This window comes from Sprattus sprattus (assembly GCF_963457725.1).
Source record: "Sprattus sprattus genome assembly, chromosome: 10".
In the NCBI taxonomy this organism is placed as follows: Eukaryota; Metazoa; Chordata; class Actinopteri; order Clupeiformes; family Clupeidae; genus Sprattus; species Sprattus sprattus.
The window spans coordinates 20,549,931-20,575,997 of record NC_137908.1 but is presented as its reverse complement, the minus strand read 5'-3'; the positions used below and the strand labels follow the sequence as shown (position 1 = coordinate 20,575,997).

General features: G+C 40.4%; 2 protein-coding genes across 3 annotated transcripts in view; both read left to right on the top strand.

Moving 5' to 3' along the window:
- The window catches only part of syn2b (synapsin IIb), a gene marked incomplete at both ends in the record, with an annotated part of 60,240 nt that extends 49,526 nt beyond the window's left edge, over positions 1-10,714 (top strand). Inside the window, 6 exons of the mRNA XM_080845745.1 lie at positions 285-359; positions 1,004-1,106; positions 5,135-5,290; positions 5,846-5,912; positions 9,824-10,493; positions 10,585-10,714. Coding sequence (XP_080701871.1) covers positions 285-359; positions 1,004-1,106; positions 5,135-5,290; positions 5,846-5,912; positions 9,824-10,493; positions 10,585-10,714 — 1,201 coding nt within the window. The remainder of the gene's footprint in view (positions 1-284; positions 360-1,003; positions 1,107-5,134; positions 5,291-5,845; positions 5,913-9,823; positions 10,494-10,584) is intronic.
- A 2,887-nt stretch (positions 10,715-13,601) lies between these two features.
- pparg (peroxisome proliferator-activated receptor gamma) overlaps positions 13,602-26,067 on the top strand; it is a 23,202-nt gene continuing 10,736 nt past the window's right edge. The window contains exons 1-3 of one of the 2 annotated variants that reach the window (XM_080845602.1): positions 13,602-13,738; positions 23,952-24,176; positions 24,916-25,085. In XM_080845602.1, the coding sequence (XP_080701728.1) occupies positions 23,954-24,176; positions 24,916-25,085 (393 nt within the window). In that variant the 5' untranslated portion in view covers positions 13,602-13,738; positions 23,952-23,953. Of the gene's footprint in view, positions 13,739-23,948; positions 24,177-24,915; positions 25,086-26,067 lie in introns of both variants that reach the window. The other variant, XM_080845603.1, reaches the window with a different exon arrangement.

The window sequence follows — 26,067 nt, the reverse complement described above, 5'->3', positions numbered from 1 at the left end:
CAAATAAAATGCTTATGGTTACAAACATTAAAAAAATCATTAAAAACATTAGGCCTTGCCAAGGGTTCTCTGGGTAAATAAAAGAAAAAAGGGAATTCCTCACATGTCCTGTAATAAAAAGTCTAATTTAATATCATATTTAGAAAGGCAATCATTATATCCTTAGGTTGAGAACAGGTTAGGGTTCGGGTTTTAACATATAAACAGTTTAGCTGGGATTGTTTTTGTTAGGTCTTGACCAATTCTTTGCATATCAAATTTTGAATTTTTCTCTTCTGAAACAGGAGGACCTCAATTTCAGGAAACTGGAAATCGAACACAGGTTCTGCCATGTTGGAACAAGTGGCCATGACAGAGAAGTAAGTTGTTTTGCCATACCAGGACCTGTTACAAAGGTTCCGCAATGACATTTCATGAGAATGTATGAATTGCTGAATTAAACCAAAGCAAGTACATGAAATGCATTCTGCAGTATATCTCCAACTCTTGTATTTGTACACCAGATCACTTACACTACAGTAAGCCAGCATGAGTCGGACTTATATTTGCAAAGCTCAAAATAATCAAGAACAGTGATGAAGAATAGTGATGACCTAGTGATATCACGCTGTGTGCAGATTGTGTCACTTTCAAGCTTACCCTTCAAATTCTGTGCTGCAGCCCCCTGCGGCATCAATGATGCACCATATAATTAGGGACGTATACAAAGCTGTCGGCCATATCATGCCAAAAGCCAAATATCATGCTGTCTGGACTCTGTAGGCATTAATCACTGTCTAGCTGCTTGGCATTCTCACTCACTCTATTAGCAGGAAATTACTGACCTACAAAAAAATGGTGATGTGATGTTCATAATATGTGAGGATGAAAGGGTAGGCCTGTGGTTCTGTATGGTAGGGTCTGATTTGTCAGTATTTCATTGCAACACTTGCCTGTATGGAATCGTTAAAAGCATAATGTAAATAGATATTACTCATGCTGAAGCTTATCCCCTTCAATACAGGTATAAGCTGTGGGTAGACACTTGCTCTGCAATCTTTGGAGGTCTGGATATCTGTGCAGTGAAAGCCATACATGGGAAAGATGGGAAGGACTACATCACTGAGGTGAGCACAATCAATTTACTATCAGTTAACTATCAATTTACTATCATTCACCACCACCCTTTACGAGCACAGAAATTTCTCACAGGTTTACTATCAGTTTACTATCAATTTACTATCATTCACCACCACCCTTTAAGAGCAAAGACATTTCTCACAGGTGCACCAGAAACCCCCTTCGAGAAATGTTTCCACACAGAAACTTAAAGATTTCATTTTCCAAAACTGTTCTATAGTTTTAGTATGATTAGCCATGTGTTATTGATAGCAGAAGCCGTATCCATAATGTATGCACTCACAGTTCCAGTGTGGTCAAACAGGCCCCTGAACAGTAACTGTAGTGTCAAATCACTTTTCAATTTTCCACTCTTTGTGGAAGAAATGGGAAGAGCTGGGTTTTCTACGGTTGGTTAAGCTCCAGCAGTCTGATTCAAAGTATTTTTCAACGCATATGGTAATAGCATGTTTTGGGAATGAAGTGATAAATGACCAACGGTAACATTATATCAATGTTTAAGGACAGTTTTTGTCTTTTTTCCTTTCCTTCCCATTTGAGATTTTGGTTAACATGGCTCCCACTGCCTCTGCACTCTCAACACTCTCAAAAACTTGATATTTTCAAATGATGACTAAATAACAGGAAAGTTGTACTTCAATTTCAAATGAAAGCTATATTTTAGTACGCATTGCGTGCATGCATGAACACACAACAAGGCTGTGGTCACGCAATCGGCTGAGAACCACAGTGACTGTGGATGATGCACACAGCTTGTCTCAATCGGACATGGGTGTTCTTCAGCGTCCCCACAATGTCAGCTTCTGTGATCCCTGTTATTGAACGGTCATGGATATCTTCACAGTATCTTCATGGTGAAGTATTGTCCAGACACTTCCATTTCTTAATAATGTTGCTTTCTTTCATCTATTATGACATTATAGTGCCAGCTGGTGTTAATTATGGTTATGGCCATATTTGAGTTTTTTATTTTATTTTTATATACATAGCTCAATATTCCATCAGTGAACATTCCGAAGACAGAAAAACCTCATCATTAGGTGTGTTGCCAAGTTCAAAATCTGGATATAAGATATTTGAATTTGAATGAGAATATAGAAATCATAAGGCCTTAGAGATAATGGCATCATTTTTCTCTTGTTTCCAACCATCTAGACTTCCTACTACAAGCATGCAACCACTGTACACACTGTTCACTGAGTCAGAATCAGAATACTGTAGTCACTTTGTCCGAACTACAATTAACTGTGCGAAAAAGTCAAATTTAATCTTGTTCAAAATCACTGACCACAAGCATTCATGCTAAAATGATTGATAAGACTTCATCTCTCTGATGGAGATTCATTTCAAGTCATAGGCTAACACACACAGGCTTTTTTGTTCTGCCTCGATTGTGCCATTCAACTTTGTCCTCCTCCCATGGAAATGAAAAAACAGATCCAACAGAGAATGACCTGAGAAATATGGGAAGCATTATACAGAATAACATGGCTATCTAAAAATCCACAGAATAACATGGCTATGTGAAATGTTGTTCTGTGACCACAGTGATGCTACGTTTTCCAGTACTGGTGGGTTTGATTGAGCAGGATGTTTGGTGTGGACATTTTTCCATGACAGTATAAACCAGTGATGATACATTCAACTCAGTGGGCAAAAGGAGAATACACACCTTAATGGTATGTGTGAGACTAGATATGTGATGTATACACAGGAACTTTATACTGTTCAAAGTTATATTATATTCAAATACTGTATCAGACAGTAAGTTAAAGTAAGACAAGGAAATGATACAGGACATAGGAAACTCTGTGCACTTAACATGCCTGACGTGTAAATGAGCCTGGAGCTATGTTGTTGATAAGTTGTTTCTTTTCTGCAGATAAATCATAAGGATGGTTATAATGGTAGACTGTTCACAATTTGTGGCCACTTCCACTTTTGAGTGTTAGTGTCACAACTATGATTGTATACCACAGCACTATGGGCCATCATTTTCATTTTCATTACATTAATGTCAAATAAAACAGTGAACCAGTGACCTGCTGTAATTATACTTTTGTTTATGTATTAATTACCTAGGTAAAGCAGACTGCTTCATCTTAAGTCATTTTTGGATATCAGTATATCGGAGGTACTGCCACATATAAGAGCCCTACCTGTTGGAAGCCCTATTCAAAAAAATCTGAATTTGCATGTATATAAATCCTGTCCGAGTGGGTGAGACTCCGAAGGCCTCCAGAGGGAAGTGGTTTTGTGTCCGCACACACTCCAGGCCTGCTGATTCCCTCTGGGATGCCACGGTGACAAAGGGCTTCCCGTACTTTCAGATCTTCGTTTCGGGGCAAACGGATTGTAGGCAGGCCGTCTGCCCTGCACATGTTGAAGCACTCTGTGGCTTACCCACGCACCCTCCCACACTGAGGCCCGTATTATTCAGCTGCAGATGGACTTTCATCAGGAGAAAGCTCTGCTTACGCATGGAACCACAGTTTAGGAGTATCCCCAAGAGCTAGAGAAAGAGGGGATATTGCATTTGTATTTGTCACATCATCATCTTCATCTGTTACCACTGTTCAGATCACTAGGCAGGGCTTCACTAATAAACAGCCGGTCATCGCCAATCTGAACGTAGCTGTAAAATGTGTCATAAACTATTGACTACATACTCCATGAATTTTATGGTTCTGTAGTAATACAGTTTGAGAAAGAGGAACCAGAAATGGGGCTAGATTATTTCTGGTAGTCTGAAGGTAGGGAGTAGAGCCAGCTTTCACCCTATGTATGGTCAAATCACTGAGCGACTTATGTATGGTGTACTTATGTACCCTATGTATGGTCTGTCACCATTGGCAAGTTTTGCCTCCCTGCTAGAAGCGACCTTGAGATGACAAGGCCACTCTATGTTGCCATGGCAGAAGCGTTGAGCATTTTTACTATTTTCACAATCCCAAGGCTGCAACTGAAGCCTCTAAGAAAGAACATTCTGCTGTATATATATATCCACGTGCACGTTGTTTCAAATACCTAATTGTGCAGGATTGAAATCAGGAATGTGGAGATTTCTTCTTGAGTTTGTCCAGACATTGCGTAACGTAACTGTCAAATGAACAGGTGGAGAGTTTGGTAAGCTCCCCTGACTGTTACTATTAGCTGATCTCCAGTTTGTGACATGAGCTACTTGCTGATCCAGTCATTTTCGGCTTAATTTGTGTCAACACATATTAGCTATGCCCCTAGCCTAATTCAAACTGAGATTCAGTGTGAATGTTGGATGGCTCTGCTGGACACCTGAGTCAGAGAGCACACCTTTTCAAATCAGCTTCTCCTATCAGCCACAGCTCCTTACCCAGTCAGATAGCACACCTCTCCTATCAGCCACAGCTCTTTACCCAGTCAGATAGCACACCTCTCCTATCAGCCACAGCTCCTTAACCAGTCAGAGAGCACACCTCTCCTATCAGCCACAGCTCCTTAACCAGTCAGAGAGCACACCTCTCCTATCAGCCACAGCTCCTTAACCAGTCAGAGAGCACACCTCTCCTATCAGCCACAGCTCCTTACCCAGTCAGATAGCACACCTCTCCTATCAGCCACAGCTCCTTACCCAGTCAGATAGCACACCTCTCCTATCAGCCACAGCTCTTTACCCAGTCAGATAGCACACCTCTCCTATCAGCCACAGCTCCTTAACCAGTCAGAGAGCACACCTCTCCTATCAGCCACAGCTCCTTAATCAGTCAGAGAGCACACCTCTCCTATCAGCCACAGCTCCTTAACCAGTCAGAGAGCACACCTCTCCTATCAGCCACAGCTCCTTAACCAGTCAGAGAGCACTCCTCTCTTATCAGCCACAGCTCTTTACCCAGTCAGAAAGCACTCCTCTCCTATCAGCCACAGCTCCTTAACCAGTCAGAGAGCACTCCTCTCCTATCAGCCACAGCTCTTTACCCAGTACTCAGAGCAGGGGTCGCGTGTGGATCCCCACTCCATCATGTGTCTGCTTGCTGTCTAGGTGGTTGGATCTTCTATGCCTCTGATTGGAGAGCACCAAGGTGAAGACCGGCAACTCATTGCCGAAGTGGTTTTGGCCAAAATGAACCAGGCAGGGAGCCGCCCGCCCCCACGCCCTGCTCAAAGGCCCATCATCACCCCTGCCCAGCCCCCAGAGGTAATCTTCCCACCTGCTATCAATGCGCCTGTTGAATGGTGCACTAGGGGTAATCGCTTGAAAAGTTATTTTTATGTGTGGATTCATGGATGTCCTTTGCTTAAAGCGCCCTCTGGTGTAAATGTTAAATCACTCAAAATCACTGACATTTTATTCTGCTAATAGATCTCCCTAAATCCTACACACTGTATCTTTCGGTTTAGGTTTGTTACAAGTTTTTGTTTGATTTCAAAAGCATTTTGGTCAAATAAACCTGAACTTCACATATGACATTGACATGACTAATGCCTGCTTAAGACACTGCAGTCTACAATCTCTACAACCTGACCGTCAACTAAGCCTGAAAATTGCAGATGTTTATGTCTCTTTTGACACTTATGCCATTTTGACTACAGCTAGTGCTTATCAACATAATTCCCTTTACCAAACTCTGGCCAATCTGTTTGATACTGCTTTGTATCTCTCCTCCTTTGAACCCATAAGCTCAGCCCTTATCTGCTTTCTGCTCCAGGTACTTTGATATCTGTCTGACTCTTTACCTGTGTCTTCTCATAGGGAGCCCCAGCAAAGGAAATCCTGACAGAAACCACCAAAATCCCTGGGCAGCGACCACCACCACAAGGTTGTTTACAGTACATTCTGGACTGTAATGGCGTTGCTGTAAAACCTAAACAAGTCCAGGCACAGTGAATTTAGCCCTCAGTGACGCCTGAGTAATGGCTCATTAGGTTGAAAGGGGAAGTGTTGCCTCTGATTGCACGGTTCAGCTTGCAGTGCAGGGACGTGTAGCTATGACGATGACCAAAGCTCTGCCAGGGTTGGCTCTGTGTTTGCTCCTATGCAGTGTCAGACAGTACTGTATGTACTGTTGACTTGTGTTATTGTTGAGGTATTGATTTGCTTGTAATGGCTGCCTTGTTTTATCAGAGTACATCTCGTGGAGTATTTTTGCAGGGCTTTTGTCAGTGAGGTAATATTATGTTCTGACTTTAAAAAGACCACACAAAAAACACAAAGCTAATTGTGCCTAAACCAAGTTCCGTGCTGCTGTCAATGTGCAGATTTTAGTAGGACTTGTGTAGTGGTTGTCTAGTGAATAGCTGTTTAAGCTGCTTTCATGTGTGTGTGCATGTATGGGTCAGTTTGGGTATGTGAACCTTTGTAAGCGAGGGCAGTGATTCATTACTTCATACAGATATGTCTATTTTGCATGACGAATTGAAATTGCTGAGGAAATGTGCTTGAAAATATGTTTACAGGTGGGATACCAGAATGTACCCACAAAACATGTTTTAATGTACTTTACGAATAGCGTGAAACGTTTGTGCGAAATAATCTGTGATGAAAAGAATACTTGAATTAAGGATGTTGTTGTTGAGTTCAGATTGCGTTTTGGTTAATATGTCCACAGTTAAGGAAAAGGATATCTAACATTAGTTCTTCATGATAATGGTGTATTTTCTTTGCTTAGTTATTCAAAATTGAGAAAAAGTCGTCAGAATTATCTGTCTCCAGTCTCTGAAGAGATCTTTAAAAACAAATATTTCTTAATTTCGAAATGCAAACCTTAATTTGGGTTCTGCCATATAAAACAATAACAGAAAATGACATGGCATGAAAACAACAAACATTCCAGTCATAGTGTGATAGAAAACATTTGACAATGAAGAGGAGTCATTCCAAATCCCTGTTTAAATATTAGCATGTACACTACAGTACTGGGACGTGAGATGCAGTATTTCCGTTACTGTCCTGCAATAGTTAGTAAGGACCAATATACCTCTGAAACATTTGAAATAACGGGCCGATTGAACAGTGTTAGTAATAATAAATAATCGTTTGAACAATGTTAGTAATAATAACCGACCGTTTGAAAAATGTTAGTAATAGTGAAGGATACTTTAAAGTTCTATGTCAACAGCAGCAGTGAATCCTGTAGCCATTAGCGGCAAACATATCTTAAATACATAACAGTATTGTAATTTACACTAAGCGATAGTGTCTTACTCCTTTAACGCACATAGAGACACACCTGTAAGATCTTACATACTGTACTGATAATCTTAAAGAGGTCCATTTAAACGGTACATTCTGAGAATTTTGTATTTCCTAAGACACTGTCATCTTACTACTTTAAGATTGTCTTAATACAGCTACATGATGTCTGCCTAAGCCTGCCATGACAGCTGTCATACGCATGTCAAGTTATATATGAAGTCTAATTTAAGTTGGCATCAGCTGTCATTCACACTTTCCATTTTTTTTAAGAAACCTCAAATGGCAGCTTATTCCACCTCATCATCATTATCATTATTATCAGTCAATTGTCATATGATGACATATCATTTCTACCTAGAAAAGTGTCGTTACGTTATATTAAAGTTACTTGACAAAGGTGAGATAGAGGTGACAAAAGCACCATTTCTGATAGCTGATACTAGTTGGAATTAGTCTTCATAATTAGTTCTGTATGCTTATGTTAGTCGCATGAAGGTGGTTTACAGTCAACATGTAGCTGTGTTAATACTGCACCAAAGTAAAGTAGTTATTTTTTTCCTCCATTTGCTTTTATTCCATATGAAACAGCATTAGTGAGTTTAAATTGGAATAGAGCTAGTACACACTGTAACATTCTCAGGCCATAGTAAAACTGTGGGTTTCTTTCCTGGAAACCTCTTTAAGTACATCAATAATCAACGCAGACTGTAGAGAAAAGTTATGGAAAAGGATACTGTTTAACTGCATGTGATGGTGGAGGTTGTCAATCAGTAAACTTTCCTCTTTAGCTTTTCCCCTCAGATAGGTGCAGAACAAAGTGTTTTATATGCAAAATACACAATGTAAAGACCAGTGAAGTGATATGAGGTCTTCTTATGCCTTACACAATCATTTTAGACCTGCGGTTTGTGCCACCATACTGTGGGCCATGTTTTGGGGATTGATGTTTTGCATGTTTTGTGCATAGGCTGGTGTCAAAGGCGAAAGCACAATGTTTCGTACTCCATCTTGACAAATTCTATTCTGGAATTAGGGAGTTCCTGAGTTGAATTGCATTTGTGAAAAAGGACATAATGCTGGTGGTGTTTTCAGAGGGGTGTTACAAAATGGAACATGCAATAGTAGCTCGTGGATAAGAGTCTTTTCTAATTTTATACAGAAAATTGAGTCGAGGACAATGAACAACTACAAAGAGTAGTGGTAATAAATGTAAATGCGTGGCAGTGGATGCAAAGGCAGGGTTATGACAGATTTTAGGGGCAGTGATAAACCTTTTGCTTTATGTATACCTACGAAGCTCACTTAATGTTCTTTCTGACTATCTCTGCATGTAACTGGATGTAGTTTTCTTGCAGGACACTTTGCATGGCATACCACCAAAGAAAGAAAAATTGTGTGTCAGATTTTGATGGTTTGAATTTTAAATTAATGTGTTGTGTCTTGGAGATGTAATAACAACACAGTTTGTTTACATAACTGTAACTGCTGTTTGTGGCTGCATATCAGTGATGATTTCAATTAGCTTTATTAAGACAAAAGATCCTGCTGAATGAACCCTACCCTTTGTTCGTGGGCAAAGTGTCATCTGATCTGCTTCTATTTTAACTACCTGCAATCCAGTGGCATTGTATAACTGAATTAAGATGTCATTGATTACAGTGACAGCCGGATAAGGTACAGTATTTTGGCCATACTTATGGCAGTGATGTCTTGGGATGAGACTTTGCTCCTTACATTTCTTTAAATCCAGTGCCACGGTCCAAATGTTAAGGAACTCCCTATACCCTTTTGTCCTGGTACATCTGGCATCCTTCTGCTTGAAAGACTAACCCCCCAGTTTCAGTATATGTGCATTTTGGGTTTCTTGATATTATGGATGTTATTTACACCCACATGATGGAGAAAATGATCTGTACAGTGTCAACACAAAACCACCAGATGGCACAGTTATTCTCATTTGTCTTGAGTGTTTCTCAGATTTCTAAATGTATCTTAGTCTTGTAGTGTTAGCACTATAAACATGATCATTTTGAAGCAGAAAACATACACTAAAATGGATGATGCATGTTTTTCCAAGAATGAGTAGTGTGTTTGTGAATTATGATTTTTTTTTTTTCGTTTGTGGGTCACAAGCAACCAAGGAATGTTGAAAAAAATGACAAGTTGCTTTGGCTTCAGTGAACATAAACCCAGTTCGCATGTACAAACTCCTTCTCTCCATTCATGCTTGCCTAACCAGTCATTTTGGCTGTACTCCTTGTCTTGAAGATATCCAAGGAAGCATTCCATGTGTTGACTTGCTTCAATCTGTGGATATTATTGTTGTGTCTTTATCTCAACGTTCTGACCTTCATTTTATTATATTTGGTGTCTTTGATTAGACTTTGGGGTTCCTCGTTGTCTGTAAAGTGTGTAAATAAAATACTCAAACACCAGGTGCTGGATTTTAAACATCCGTTTGTTTTCTCTACCCTGATTGCCTTTGTCACAGAGTTAGTGTGGTGAAGTGACGAGTCTCTCTTGTACTAAACCTAGGGGGTCCAGTGCAGCCCCAAGAGTCGCAAACTCCGAGTAAGGAGTCTCCGTCAGAGCCAGCTCCACGTGGGCCCTCCCCAGAGCCCGTGTCCAAGCCTGCGCCCAAGCCTGCTCCAGCCCCCATGACCCAGCAGCCCAAGCCCCAGCCACCAGGGGCGTCCGCACCCTCCCCTGCTCCAGGCAAGCCCCAGACACAGGGGGTGTCCGCACCCTCACCTGCTCCAGGCAAGCCCACAGAGCTACCCCCAAAACCTCAGTCTCCAAAGCCTCTGCCCCCTAAACCAGTGCCTCCTGTTAGGAGAAACTCCAAACCTCTGCTCCAGCCAAAGCCCCAGACTCCACCTCCAGCCAAAGCCTTCCCAAAGCCTCCCCAGCCTGAGGCCCAAAGCCAGGCGGCGGCAGCAGCAGATTCTGCCCCTGCGCAGGTACAGGCCCCAGCTAAACCCCAGCCCCCGTCTCCGACCATACCCAAAGATGAGCCAATGACTGAAGCCCCCGCTCCCACCCCTCCTGCCCCTGCGGCTGCCCCTGCGGCTGCCCCTGCGGCTGCCCCTGCGGCTGCCCCAGCAGATGCCCCAGCGGATGCCCCAGCACCCTCTGCTGCCCCTGCCCCAAGCCAGGATCAGCCTCCTGTTGAGGAGCAGCAGAAGTCCACCCATCCGCTGCTAAAGTAAGAGCACTCAGCTACATGTTTTTAAGTATATTATTATCATCTTATGAAATATGACTTACAAAAATGGACGTACCCTGTATTCTTTCAGCAAATCCCAATCCCTGACCAATGCCTTCAATGCCTTCGGTGACACGTTCCGCTCGAGCAACGAGGATGAAGCCAAGGCAGATACCATTCGAAACATGAGAAAGTCTTTTGCCAGCCTGTTCTCAGACTAGTGGTTATTTTATTATTTAGCCAACAAAAAATGCTTAACTGACCTATTTGTGTCCTGGTCCGAGATTAAGTCTATGTAAATGTTACATTCTATCTCCCTTCCTACCTGGCTATATGTGTGAGAAGGCCATGAATGTGAAATATGGAGAGTGTTTGTACAGTATAAGTTTGAGGTAAACTAAATTGTTTGTGTTTGTGTTTATAAGTCATATTAGTCTGAACATGGCTGTCTGTATAAGGAGGGGAAAGTTGATGTACTATTGCATGGTTACATGGATGTCATCAGTAAGAGAAAAGGGAAGGGTGGTCGTGTTGGGTTATACTTTGTCCGTTGATGTTGTAGCCTTATTGTGACAGTGTGTTTTCCCAAAGACATGTAGCTGTGACTTGTTTTCCTTCCTCTACCCACCCCACCTTTGCATATATCTATAGATCAATCTCTCATATAATTCAGTATAGAAACATTGGTTCAATAATACCTCTTTGAAACAAGTGTCTTTTAAATCAAGCCATTTTTCCCAGTTCCAAGGTTCCTACTGTACTCAGTGCCGCAGACCTGGTGTGTTTCTGCCCAGATCTGACACTTCATGTCTTGTCCCCTGGCTTTGGATCAAGTTGCTTTTATCCATCAGTGCCATGTAAGAGGTAGTGTCCTTGCGTATCGTATCGTATTGTACGTGAGGTATCTCAGGAGTTTCTCTTTATTTTTGTAAATTAATTTATCTCTACCTCCATACTGTTCACGTTGTGTTCTCTTTGTACACAATATCTGCTTTGCATGACTCAGTGAAGATTCATTATTTTCTGTACAGGTGTCAATAAAGATGTGGTTCACCATTCTGCTTGTGTTTTAGCGTGCTGTATGTTGGCATTGCCTAGATATCCATATGTGTCCATTATATTGTATGTCCTTGTGGCACATCCAGCAGCAGCAGAGCTGTTACCGTTTTTATATGTTTCTGTCTGATGCAGTCGTATCCTAGAGTTCTAAACCGACAAAGATTGATAGCAGAGACCCCGTAAGCTTGATGCTCAGTAGTAAGTTAAGACATATATATAACCAGTGATCATAGATAAATAGCTCGGATATAGTATATGACAGAACATTTATTACTCTTAACACTTATTAACATTATGTGAACCTAACAAAATGAGAGAATATAGATATATTTATGTATGTACATATATGTATCTCATCAGCAGATGGCACTGTAGGGCACAATTTAGGAGAAGAGTGAAGAGGTCAAGTGTGTGTGCCGTCTCTTTGAAATGCTCCACAAACCATGGCTTGCATCATAATCAGATGTCAGCTCCCAACGGCATGGCTATGGCTGTATTAACATGCATTCAGTGTTTATACTGGAGTTTGTGAACAGCGCCGGGTGTTTGTGTTTTTTCTTGCTGTTCGTAAACGAATGACTCTGATCTGATGCTGTCTAGAGCTGTCAAGAGATCTACTGCCGATGGGAGATGTTGAGATTTGTGAGGGACAAGGGATAAACTATGGGAACCAAGTAGGACTGACTATTCTAAACAAGCCCACACAGCCTCATGGCACATTAGTCTATTTGTTTTGGTATGCTTCCCATCCCTGGAAGTCCCTCCAATTTTTTTAAAGCAGAGGAAAAGCCTCAAGTGTAAAACTCGACAGCCAGACAATTTTGTTCTGTGTTGGAAAGAACTGAAAACAGAACAAAGTCAACGATAGCTTTCAGAACTTGTTGCAGAATGTGAGAATGTTCTACCACAAGTTTGTGTGTGAGTTTGTATGTTTCTGTGCCACCGCAGATCAAAGCTACCACACAAGAGGTAGAGTTGTGGACCGTTGCAACTGAAGTTGATTTCACATGAGAACCGCCTGAGAAGATACCCACTATGCACAAAAAAAGCTGTAAGACTCTATGACTGTTTGGTCCCTTAAGACCATGTTTTTATACAGACCACAATCTGAAGATAATCTTACATCTTCATTTGCAAGACGTCCTATAGAGGCACTGATAAAGAGTGTTCCTGACACAATGACTGCCACATTTATTCTTAATGGCATCTCTCTAGGTAATCAAAGCATAATAAATCAGATACATGGACTACAACACTATAGAAAACTAATGTGTCCATCTACCATCACTTCCAACATCATTTTCCGAGACAAATGATCCTGTAGTAGGCTTCACATGTTTTTTGTGAATCCCAGAAAAGGATTGCAAGCCAGACTGAATCGCTTACTTTTAGCCTGCTTACTGTTTAATTGACAAGCCATGATGACTTGCCCTCTAGATATTTAAAAAATTATTATAGGGACAAGTCACAAAAACTTTCAAAGGGTCACAGCCAAAGCCACAGCACTACTTTGACTGTAATATTCACCACTACAGAAGAAAAAATATATATATATATATATATATATATATATATACATCTTGTTATGGTACATTACATTGGGCAACCCTTCGCGTTTTCTCATATAGTTTATTATATTGTCTTGTTCCTGTCTCTATCCTGGCTTATGGACAGGCACCGTGTTTTCGTCAGAAAATATAAAGAAGTTTCCTTTACTTCTTTCATTCAGAAAACATCGTGTCATCTCATGTTGTCGACCTGGAGTGTTTCTGCCGTCTTCTGCTATGTTCTGATAATGTGACAACTGTAGCGTTGTCATCTGTGTTTGTACTTAGTAGCCTAATCATATTTTAAAAGATATCAGACCACATTTGCGCTCTTTTGCTCTGGTCCATCCATGTGATTCTCGTTGGTGCTCCAATGGGAGGGGAGTCACGGAATACAAAATCTGTCTGCAGCATCACCAGTTTTGCTGTCACAATCACAGTTGCTCCTACTCGTATTGCCTCTGTAAAAGGGGCAGCCGCAGCTATCACCAGCAAAGTATAACAGCCTGTTTTTGTACCATAACTCCCCATCAGAAAAAAAATAAGCTATCTGACAGGCAAGGAATCAACTGTATCCCCATCAGGAAGAGACAAATCACCCGCAGTTACAAAGGAAGCTAATCGAAGGGACAACTTCAGGTCAGTGATTTTTAAGGTTTTATTTCAAGGTGTCCTGGCTAAAGTAAGCTTCCTTCAGTGCGCAGAGCTGTCATTTAGCTGCCGTAGTAGAGAACACAAAAACCTCAACTACACTTGTGCCTTCTAGTGTAGGCAGATTACACATGCATTATAGCAATTTCAACAAACACAATCCAGACATCGCTTCAGGTACGTACCGCCTCATTGATGTTTAGTCAGACCATGTAGAATACGACTTTTTAATTCAACCAGACAGTTACTTACAATGCTAAGATGATTATTTCCTAAATTATCATTTGAACGGTCACGAGTCAGTGTAACAGTAAGTGGTTGTTACTTATCTATGCGGCGACCCGCTTCCATTTAAGTTTTAATGGTTTACTGTTGACTTGAAAATCACAGTCGGATGACTCAGCATTCTCTGAACTTGATTTGGTGCACCACTTCAAACAATTTCCCGACATTCTTAAAGTAAAATCAACACAGTTGCTAAATAAGCTTTATTTGTGTTTGATTGTTTGTATGAGGAACCTGTAATACTGGACGCAACCTGATAATTGTAACCATGAAGTTGATCCTCTGTATGACTGTGACATATGTAAGGTACGATACGAAGCATTGCTTTGGCCATAAAGTATAATGCAGAATTTCTAACTGGAAGAAGTTTTCCATTCAAAACCGAAGTGATGTGTTATTGTTTAGCTATGTATTCTTGCAGATTTTGCATATTGATGACTTCCAACAGCAACGTTTTGTCATCAATTGAGACTTGATTTAATGTTACATGGAAAAACATTGCTTCTCATCTGTCAAGTGGTGAGATAAAAGTTCACAAAGGCAGTTGAAGCATCATAGTTTACAAAACTGAAACATGCTTTGTCCAAAAACTCAAAAAGTGTTTGAGTCCTCTGGGTAAAAACTAGCTTAGCGTGTTTACAGAGTCACAGAACTTCTTAGCCTGACACTATACATCTACGTACATTTAGTCATTCAGTGGTGCAGGCATCCTTATGTATCTCTGGAGCAGAAGCTCCATATCTGTAGTGAATAATTTCATTATTACAGGCCGCCTGAGTAATCAATTAATCTTCAACCAAGTATGAATCTGCCAATCTCCATCTTTTACAACTGTTTCTACTTTATGGTGCAATTAACTCTTAAAGGTCTTTTCCCACAATGTTTTTTTTTATTCAAGGGTGACAATCAAACATGCATTTTATGTGTAGAGTAAAGAACTTTGAAATAAAAATTCAAGTATTGAGCTATTCAGTTGGTTCAGTGTACAAGTCATTTCAGTACTTGTACTACACTGTATATCAATGGACAACAGCACAGCAAACTAGTAGGGCTTCTGCTGTCCATTTGTTACTGATGCTAAATCTCTTGCAAGAGAAACTACACATCGAGGAGACAATGCAGGCTTGGCAGGAACAGGCATCATACATCTCTCTGTGCTCTCCAATAAAGATAAAGATAAACATGTGTTAATAGTCAGATCAGCTGCGCTAATAAAGATATGGTAAAATATACATATAATAATATAATAGAAAATATACAGATAGATATTTAAAGATAAGGTGTGATGATCAGACACCTCTATTTAATCAGAAAAAGTGGTTGAATGAAACTCAAAATATGGTATTCATTGAGACCTGAAGACATGCAGAAAAAAAGGTCTGTCCGTGTCAGAAAAAGTAAACAAGGTTTTATTTGGTCACTTTATGGCATTATACACTGCAGATACACACAGCAACACTGGGATATGTTCATTTAAGTGTCGCCCACATGAAGTTCTGACGCAGGATCCTACTTGATTTCTGTTCTCTTTGTCATTTATATTCATGATGATATGATAATGTCTTTAGAGAAGTAAAACTGGATCGGAGTCTGTATTTCTGATCAAATATGATGAAATGTCACTTTTTTTGCGACAGAGGTCACTATGAAAGGCCAAGTTAATTTAGGATATGACAGAATACCGTCTGACGATTGTGGGTCTTTTCCAATGGCATTGTGAAATTGACATGAAATATCAGAGAAGTGGTTTGTCAACAGGTTCAAGTTTGTCTCTGTACTGATGATAAGTCTGGGCCCTCTGGTCTTTGTGCCATGACATATTTATGTGAAAGACTAGATTTCATCATCAGTACAATGTTTCAGTCCTACAGAATGCAAAAATAAAGACATTAGGCTAAACCCGAGAAATCAAGCATAGCTATGCCATTTTAATTTAAAACAAATCTCAGTTATCACTGATTTAAAAACAATACACTATTAAAATGATCATTCTAGTGTGATTAAGGTAAAATGCAAGCAGATGGACCCCAAACCAAGTTTTAAACCTGTCCAGTTATACTTCACAGCTAAAGTTGTGAAATCATGTTTGCTGTGAGGTCATCTCAACTGGTATGACATTAGGTCTCATTGTTAGTTTATATTAAGATTTAAACCAGATCATCTGTTTCAGGCTTAGAGGTTGAAGAACTTTCATTTTCTCTCAGTGACTAATCTGGTCAGCAGTATGCCACTCCAGCACCATTTGTTTCAAATGATAATTTTGTATACTTAATGCAGCAGTAAGGGTGTTTGGTCTGAAATGAAATGAATGTTATGAAAACCTTTCATTCTGTTGAGGTGTTTGGGCCCGGAACTCAAAACTACAAAGTGTTTATCCTGATTTGCTGCTGGAAATCATCTGGTTTATTTGTGCTTCAAATGACCATACACCATCAAAATGATTTTGAAGATGATACCACAACTAGTTGCTTGATAAAAAAAAAGCATAGCTCAGCAAGTTGCAAATTGTTGCATAGTGTTGCTTTAATGTAAAGTTTGAAAAATGAAATTAAAAGTGAAATATTTGTGAAGTTGAATCAGTTACATGATTGGCATAATGGACACAGACTTTGGTCTGTTGCTCTGAAAGGAAGGTGTGGCAATAGCAATGATGCTCTGTTTACATTACTCCTTATAAGGAGGCACTGGGAAATTTAGTATTTCAAAAGGTTGTAAACCTTGAAAGCACATACTCACTCTTCACAGGTTTGTAGAGAGACCAAGGTCCACAATACTCTCTCTTGCAGGCAGACACTGATTACAAATGGTCTGTTATCTATCAGACATATTTATGTAGTTTAGGGCTAAAACAAAGGGTTCATGACAGTACAGTGTGTGTGTGTGGGGGGGGGGGGGGGGGTGTGTGGGTGTTTATGTGTGTTTTTTGAGAAGCACAGACAGGTTAGAAGAAGAAATGTTGGCATATACTGTATATGTTGTCCTTTTTTGTCTGTGACAGTCTGTGCAGGAGTATTCAGTTCAGGTCCATGCGTGTGCCTGCAGTGTGTGTGTGTGTGTGTGTGTGTGTGTGTGTGTGTGTGTGTGTGTGTGTGTGTGTGTGTTTGTGTGTGTGTGTTTGTGTGTGTGTGTGTGTGTGTGTGTGTGTGTGTGTGTGTGTGTGTGTGTGTGTTTGTGTGGTAGGGTTGTATGTGTGGGTGTGTGTGGGTGTGAATTTCCTTTTCTAAGTCTGTTCAAAAACTATTCTCCTAAGCATATACTCAAGGTGGAATTACCAAAGTGTGTTTCCCTTGAAATTATTTGAACTTCTCATCAAGACCATTCAGGTCGGTGGTGTGGAAATATACCATTTCCATTTTTTTACGAACGTGACTTTTCCTCTATTTGCTCATGATTCAGAGGATAGGGTACATAACGTATTCAAATGTAACCATCTTTACCAGTCTTTTTTACAGCACTCTTTTTTAAACCATTTGAAGGATCTAGGATGTACTTTACAATATGGTTCATGAGTCTTTGAAGTTGTGGATCGATATAATTTTAAGCTGCTGCGGTACTATTACTTCTAAAATTCTTGATATTCTTAGATCTGTCACTAAAACAGATTCTCAGAGAAAAATATCTCTGAAAGGGTCCGAAAAGATCGGCATCCTACTCTCATAATTACTTCACACACAGAATAGGTGACCTCATACAGTAGACAGCTGTGACAGAAGTCCAAAATAACTGTTAACATCACTGACAGCAGCAAGTCCTTTCAACCTGTTTGCTAGAGTTTTAATCACAGGAATGACAATGGCTATCAACAGCAACAGTACTGCCAATAAGTTTAAGCACCAAACATCACTTTATCACCCACAAGGGAAAACAACCCTAAGAGTTCCGCACTCAGCAGCCGCGGTCAGTGCGAGTGCTGTGAGCTTGTGATTGCATGTTCTGATGTTTTTAGTCATACAAGATTCCCGCCCTCCTTTTCCTGTCCGCTTCGAGGAATGGGGTGGGGGGGGGGGGCGTTATGGAGCCATGCAGGCCTTGACAGTGACCACTCCTTCCTGATCTTGGAGGGAAGCGCTGCAAACCCCCTCCGCCACTCCCCAGGGGAGTAATCAACCATTAACTCATGCCTATTAAAAGCAATTGGGGGAAAGTTCATGTCCTTAGATATTGTGCAAAGTCCAAATTCCCAAGGAGCTGTACAATAAAGATTGCAGGATGTGCAGAGTTTGCCAGAAGCATGTTATTTGTAGGGCTTCCAATGGGCTCTTGGGGTCCCTTGAGTATGTTTGAAGTAAGGAATTAGGCCTCACAGCCACTCATATAGGCAAGCTGAACCTCACCTTTCGCACTTAATGGGGCAGCATGGCATCCTGCTTGTGAAATAAAGTCACTTTATTGGTACGAGACCTTTAAAAGTGTTTGTGTGTGTGTTGGTGTGTGTGCTTGCTTTACCCAAAGCTATATAGTGTTCAATCAAGCATGTTTCTGAGTGTTTGCGTGTGTGCATGTGTCTGTGTGTTTCCGTGTGCGTGTGTGTATTTGTGTACATCTAAAGGAATTGCGTGTACACACTTGCACATGTGCGTGTCTACTTGTATGCAACCCTTGTCTGTGAAGTCATTCATTTGGGTGTTCACAAAGATAACATCTGCAAGGGAATAACAAAGCCGGCCTCGGCTGCTGCTATCATATTAATTTAAAGAGGAAATTAGACCTTACATCAGAGGTTTCAAAATAAGACGAGACTATGCATGGACGCTAAAATTCTTGCCAAAATATAACCTAGCCAGTATGTGTATGTGATACAAATTGTACATGTATTTAGAGTGTGCACAGTGCAAAGTATAGACAAGGTATATGAATAAATGTTCTTACAATTATTTCCAGTTTGAATCAGCTACTTAATCTGTGTTCGCTCCGCAAGTGTAGTGTTACTGATTACAGTAAATGTGTAAAGACATGTCAGCATTACTGACTACAGAAGTACTGTATGCGTCTTACTGCCACAACATCTGACACCATTAAATGATGGATGAAAGAAGAAGTGCTCATATGAGTGAGGTTTGTTCGCAGAGAAGTGGAACCATTGCGCTCGAGTAGAAGTGAAGCAACAGGAAGTCATCTGGCTGGCCGTACACCTCACACTTGGACCACATGATGGTTAGCTGTCTGCACTTTTGCTGAGGTTAAGCAGAGTCAAAATGGGAAAATGAGTCCTACTTCCTTTATCTGGGCATACATACAGCGCAGGAATAGATGAGACACCCGCTTTCTCATGTCAAAAGTTCAGCCTGGTTTCTTGCGTCGATGTGCCAGGCTCACCCACCAGAGCCTGATCTACTGAACTGCTGAAAGGGGTGCTGGGTGAGTGGCAATCTTTATTAGCTTAGTTTTTTTTCAGAGGCAAACTCAAAATCAGAAACTCAAATTCAGATGAGCGATAATGTTTGTCCAAAATCAGAGAATTGAAAGTCTGGGTTATTGGAAAAGTGTGTGTGTGCCTGTCTGGCTGTCTGGATTTATTTTTAACTGCATGTTTTCGCTGAAACCACAGACTTTATTTTGAGCAAACCTGTGAGGAGTAACACCTTGCTTCCCACCAAAGCATGTTTTACACACGTCTGATGACACCCGCATCAAAGACAGTTTTTATCTCAAGTCTTCACCAGACTCAATCACTAAACTAAATCAGAGCGACTTGGTGCTGGCACCAATGTGAGTCATGTTCAGCAACCTCCACAACTTTGTGGTCTGAAGCCTCTCCCCAGGACTTGCGGGGTTTTCTCCCATCAGCAGATCTGTAAGCGGCGTGCCGATGAGCAAAGTCAGTACCAGTCGAGTGGGCACACAGACAACTTTAATGTCTGAGCTGCAGTCATAGCGAGAGGGCACGGGGCCGACAATGGGCACAGGCCAAGTAGGAGTTTTTGTGTGTATGTATGTGAGTTTGAGTTTGTGTGTGTGTGTTAACTATGTGTTAATGTGTGTGTGTGTGTGACTATGTGTTACTGGTCTCACCATAGCTATGGTCAGGAAGTCTCAGCTCTTTCTTCCCTTGTCAGTGAGCTCTTTGAGGTTAAGCTGGGTCCTCCCCCTTCCCTCAGACATGCAACCATTGCATGAAGCAAATGTGACAACAATGTGTTCTTGAAAATACGACTTCTTTGATTGGAATTTGGGCCTCTTTCAGTTCTGTTGGTATCCTTTCACCCCTCCCAGCTGTGTTTGGCTTTAAAAATAGAATATTAAATCCCTATATGTTTAGTGCTGTGTTACATTTATGTTATCATATGAACAGTGTTCAAAATGCTGAAATATACTAAGGGGATTCACTATAGAATTCATCACAGAAGAGGAATGTGACAAAAATGTACATGAGTTTTGATGAACAGCCACTGTTTTGCCAGTAAGTAGATATATGACTTTGAGACCCAAAGCTGTTCAATGTAACCAACAGGCAGGAAGGGTTTAATCATATTTTGTCTCCCGTGCTTCATCTAAAATCCTGACACCCACTAGAAACTATATTTTTGAGCAGATGTGTTAAGTTGAGAAAATAGTTGTATACAGTTTTGTCCATGGGCTTTTCTATAAAAGTATTAGTGTGTTTTAAACCAGAAGGAGAGGTTTGTGGTCTGCCGAGAACTAGATATGGCTTCGTAATAAAGTTATCCTCTACCCATTTCTTGCTTTGCATTATGACAAATGTATAGAACGTTCTCTCAGTTCTTTCCGTAATTACACTCTGTTTGATGCGGTGTGCGTATAATTAATTAATTCTCCCTTTGGTTATTTTGTCTATTTTTTTGCCACTGTACTCTTCAATGAAGAAATACATATTTGAACACAGTCATGTGTTTGAATCGCAGCGCAAATAGAATTAAAAAAATGAATTGATTTTAAAATGAGTGATCTGTGGTAGGATAATGTAGGACAGGAGCAGATCAGTGGAAAGAGTAGGTGTCCGTTTTCTTAGTAGCCGAGGTTAAACTTCCTATCGCAGATGCACACACAGTTGCCTGTGAATGCAGTTTGGCAGGTTCTTCTAGTGTGGTATTAGCACCAAGACACCTCTACACCTCCACAAGAAGTTGGGAGCTTTCCTTATGTTGATCTCCATGGATTTCTGGTTACAGTATTTATCTACGTATGTAAGCACCGCAGCAGATTATGAAACTGTAACAGACTAATTGTGAGTATTTTAGTCTTTGGCATATTGATTCTTTATGTTATTCAGATGTAATGCTGTAAAACAGGTTATCACAAGTTCTCAGAATTCCTCAGCAGCCTGAGATGACTTAAAATGCAGTAGACGTGTCTGACATGTTTAAGAGGCTGTTGCAGTAGTGGTGTTGTACTAGGTGTGAAACTGAAGCAAAAGGTAGTTGAGCCGAGAGTTATTGTGAATATATGAACAGCCCATATGCAGAATGTGTTTTATGTGGTTTGAGCCTCTTCAGGCGGTTGCGAATGAAATCCTAACCTCTGTGTTTTGCTGTCCTGTAACTTGGCTTTTGTTTTGAGATGTGAAGAAATATCGATGGAAAACACCACATCTCTTTTGCAAGACAGTCCCTCTGGAGCGTCTTTCACATCACATACAAACAGACTGTTCCTACCTCCTCCCTCACATAGTCAGTCTAAGCAAAGCTTTCACGTGAACAGAATCCACATCACAGTGTGTCATGTGCACAATATCCTCCATTAGCCTCAGTCAAAGCTGCCTTCAGATCTCTCACTAACACTAGCGCAAACACCCATCAGTTTGCCTGCGTGTGCTCCGAGAATGCAAGATCAGGCTTGACGAGATGATTGAGACTTGTAAATCTATCTATTAAGGGTTGGTCCTGCATCTTTTGTTCGTTCACAGCACATTAACTTCTGATAATTTGTCATGTTTTGTAATGTTCATATCACACGTCATACCACTGCAAACATAGTCTGTAGCACTTAAATGGAGGGTGAATTTCGTGGTATTTGTATAGTCTTGTAATTTAGTTGTATTTGTATAGTCTCCTCGATATCCTGCCCATCCCTGCATTTTCAATAAACCAACACTTTTAGCGACAGACGTATTGTTGCATGTCATATATTATAACAACATATTTAAAATGATAATGAATTAATGTCTGCTTAGGCATGTCTGTTGTTGTTTTGTTTCACTGTCCTGGTATGCCACTACTCTATCGGTGGTTTGAAATAAGGGAAGAAGGCAATGTTTTCTTCCTGAAATAACAAGGAATGTGGCCACCAGCACTGTATTGGGGATCCTTTTTAAAAAAGAGGTCACTCATTTAGTATTTTCCTTCAGGAGACACCTTGCTTTATCATGGAGGGTTAGGTTAAGGTTAGTTCCTCTGAACATAATGTCACCACATGTTGTTCTGGCTGCAGGACAACTCAGCTGCTTAAAAGAAGGGCTAATGTCCCTGAAGCAGAGGCCTGAGCCTCCAGTCTCTTGCCCCTGCCAACCAGAGCAAAAGTCCACCCTCAAGGACAATGTTTACTGCATTGCAAAATTGACACACACACTGGACGGAAACTTGTGTCTTCGCTATAAATAGTTTCCTCTGCCTACTGTTTCCAGCGCTTCTGAAATAAGCATCCTTTGGCAATAGCCGTAGCGCTAGCAAGAATTCATTCAATTGTGTTGCCTGATATGGCACATTCCATCCAGGTATAGGGAAAAAATAAGCCAGTGGGAAAAGGATGTTTGTGGCATGTCGATATTTTTGGAAAGTCATTGGGACGCGTTCCAAAGTGTTTGGAATTTTAATGGCATCCTACCCGTCAAACTAATGTTAGAGTGTAAACAAATTGCTCAACCCTCATAAAGAAAGGTGCTATCTGTACATTAAATCATACAAAAATGCAGATTTATTTGTACTGTTTAGTTTGAATAGTTTTGTAAGAAAATGAAGGCCTTGATTTCCTTCAAATTAGACTGAATGTTGCAAACCAATATGGAGTGACGGGTCAGTGTCTGTTTTGCAAGTTCAACACAGTTCACCAAAGTGTTTATGATGACTTGCTCTCTATATAGCGTGGTGTGTTTTTTTTCTGCAAACATTCTCTGACATTGCCAAAGAGCATATTTACATAAAGATGTCCATGCTTAGAGAGTTATAACAACAGTATCGTAGTATCTGCTACTAGTGGCAGACCTCGCTGACATTTTGTGTGCCCGTCTACTACAAAATATAATGTCTGGAGGTTGTCCTACTCTGCTAAAGTTGATCTATACATTTTCATTGTAGGAGGTACATTTTGTTCTACTTCATAACTCTTTCTATTTCCTATAATGGAACTGCTAGAAATGATTGTTCTTTGATTATGTATAACATGTATTTCTTAGGTTAGACAGTACGTAGTAGAATTAACTAGGATTAATATGGTTATAAAATACAGTGAGGCCCCTGTTTGCAGGTGTATAAAAACTGTTCATTGAGACATACATTTTAAATCAATTACACAAACAGTGTTCATTGCCCCAGGCACAAAGGGTGATACCAATCAAATGAAAGACCCATGTTTCTAAGGTAGCATAAGAAAAAATGTAGATATTTGTATATGTTTTTAATGTTTTTACTTATGACATTCAAAATGTTGTGACCATTAGTAACCATACCAGTATATGATCTAATGCCTTGTAGAAGAATGCAGTTGTTGAAATCCTTGGTCATTATTAAGTGAAAAGTATGTGTAGTATGATACTATTATTGGTGTTGTGTGTTTGGTTGTATTCACTTTCTTCACCTTCAGGAAAGAACATAGCACTCCTTATATACAGGGTTAGGCAGTGACTTGTGGAAGATGCCATGTCATCTGGCTTGGCCATGTCAACCAGACCCATCAGATCGAATGATTGCAACATCAGTTTGCTTTTGGCCTGATTCTAAGCCTGCGTGCCTCTATCCAGCAGACATGGTTGACACGCAGACTCTGGGCTGGTCCGTAGGCTTTGGCCTGACTGCTCTGGAGCTGGAGGAACTAGACAACAGCTCCCACTCCCTGGACCTGAAGCCCTACTCCACGCTGGACTACACCAACCTCTCAGGAATGGAGTATGACCCCAGCCTGCCCCAGGGAGACTACACACACACAGACCTGACTCACATGTACAGCTACAGACAACAGGAGAGCCAGAGTAAGTGTCCTGAGTTGTTTAAAGTGACTTTTGTTCATAGCTCATCGTAGCCTTTGGACCAGATACTGGCAAAAAAAATGACACATAAGTTACAATGAGCCTGAAAAGGAACATAATGGTTAGTAGCAAGAAATAAAACCCCTTCTCGAATGAGGTAGCCACTGAATTCTAAATGACCTTGAGGTTTTAACACTGGGGTTTCAACAGTCAGGCTGCAAGGTCTTATCTGTTTTACTGGGCACCTCCTCCATTCACATTTAGCTTTGGGTTGTGACTAGGAGGTATATAATATATTTTGGGAGCCAAGGATATAAGCGGGAGGGATAGATCTCTTCAGATTTAGAGATGATGCTAAATGCATAATAAGAAGTATATTGCGTAGCTACTTCAGGAACATATGAGCCAAATAGAAAGAGAAACAGAATTGAGAGACATTAATAGGAAAGAGAACACTTTTCACTTTGGGTATGTGATTCCAAATGGGCCTATGACCTAGATACACCATATATCACTTGATTAAGTAAGAATTATTTTATCACCAAACATATCAAATGTCACTCTTTTGCCAGCGATTGGTCAAACTACATCTGTTCCAATAGCCATTGCCATTTTTGTTGTATTGGGAAACATCCATTTAAGCAGGCCTTTTCATTAGATCATGAGGATTTACAAATTGTTAAATATGAATATATGAACCTGATTTTTTTTTTCCATTTATCTTGACTGAACTTTGTTTTAGATTACATCAAACTTGAACCAGAGTCGCCTCCGCAGTACACTGAGGCCAGCCTGCCTTTCTCTAATCTGCATGAAGACCCCTCAACTGCTGTCTTGAACATTGAATGTCGTGTGTGTGGGGACAAGGCTTCAGGGTTCCACTATGGAGTCCATGCCTGCGAAGGCTGCAAGGTACAAACGCCTCCACTGCTCTTCAGGTGGAAACCTACATCTAATTTATCCATTAATTTGTAACAGTGCACTGCAACATACACTGCAAACAAATCAGCTTAAAAAAAACAGGGGAAAAAAAAGTAATAAAATGGGAGATTTATTACTTAAATTAAATAAAAGTATCTGCCAACAAAACAGGAACATTTTTAAAGAAACCTAAATATATCTTAAAACTAGTGTGGCCAGACTAAAAACAAGTACATTTGTCTTGATTCTAACTTTGACAAAGCAGTTTTGTACTTGTCAATGGTAATCCAACTAGTTTAAAGCATTAACTTGCTCAGAACCAGTAATTAACCAGTAACAAGTTATAATACCTAATTAAGATAATTAAGGACTGAAACCCTTGAAGCAAGTAAAATGCTCAACACATAAAAAATGCCTGGTAAGAAGAAATATCTTTTCAGACAAAAAACAAGCATATATTGCCTTTATTAAAGATATTTCCTCTTACAATTTTTGCGGTGTAGCCGTCTGTCAGTCATTGTGGGTTAAGAGCAACATAGGAACTGGAGCAGTGCAAGCCCAAGGAAGCCCAACAAGGACATGTTTCTTGTTTATGTTACTTGTCTGGTCACGTTTAGTGTGTGTTATCTTTTGACATATACAAGGTAGCACTTGAAACTGAAACTGAACTGAGACTTTTCTGTAACACAATTACATTTAAAAGAGGGAATATCTCTAGGACTTTTCATATATTTGTACACAAAAAACTGCTGATTTAGAAAAACAAGATTGGTATCATTGAGGGCATTGTTGATTGGTTTCAGTGTTGCGTCCGCTATTTTTCTAACTGCGTTGTAGTGCACCTTATAAGATCTCATCTGACTTCCTTCAGCTATAATCATACTTCCTGTCACATCAAAACCCGATTTTCTTTTTACCAGAACCTCAAACCTCTTCTTTCTTCGGTAAACCCCGTCTGATGGTTGCGCTTCAC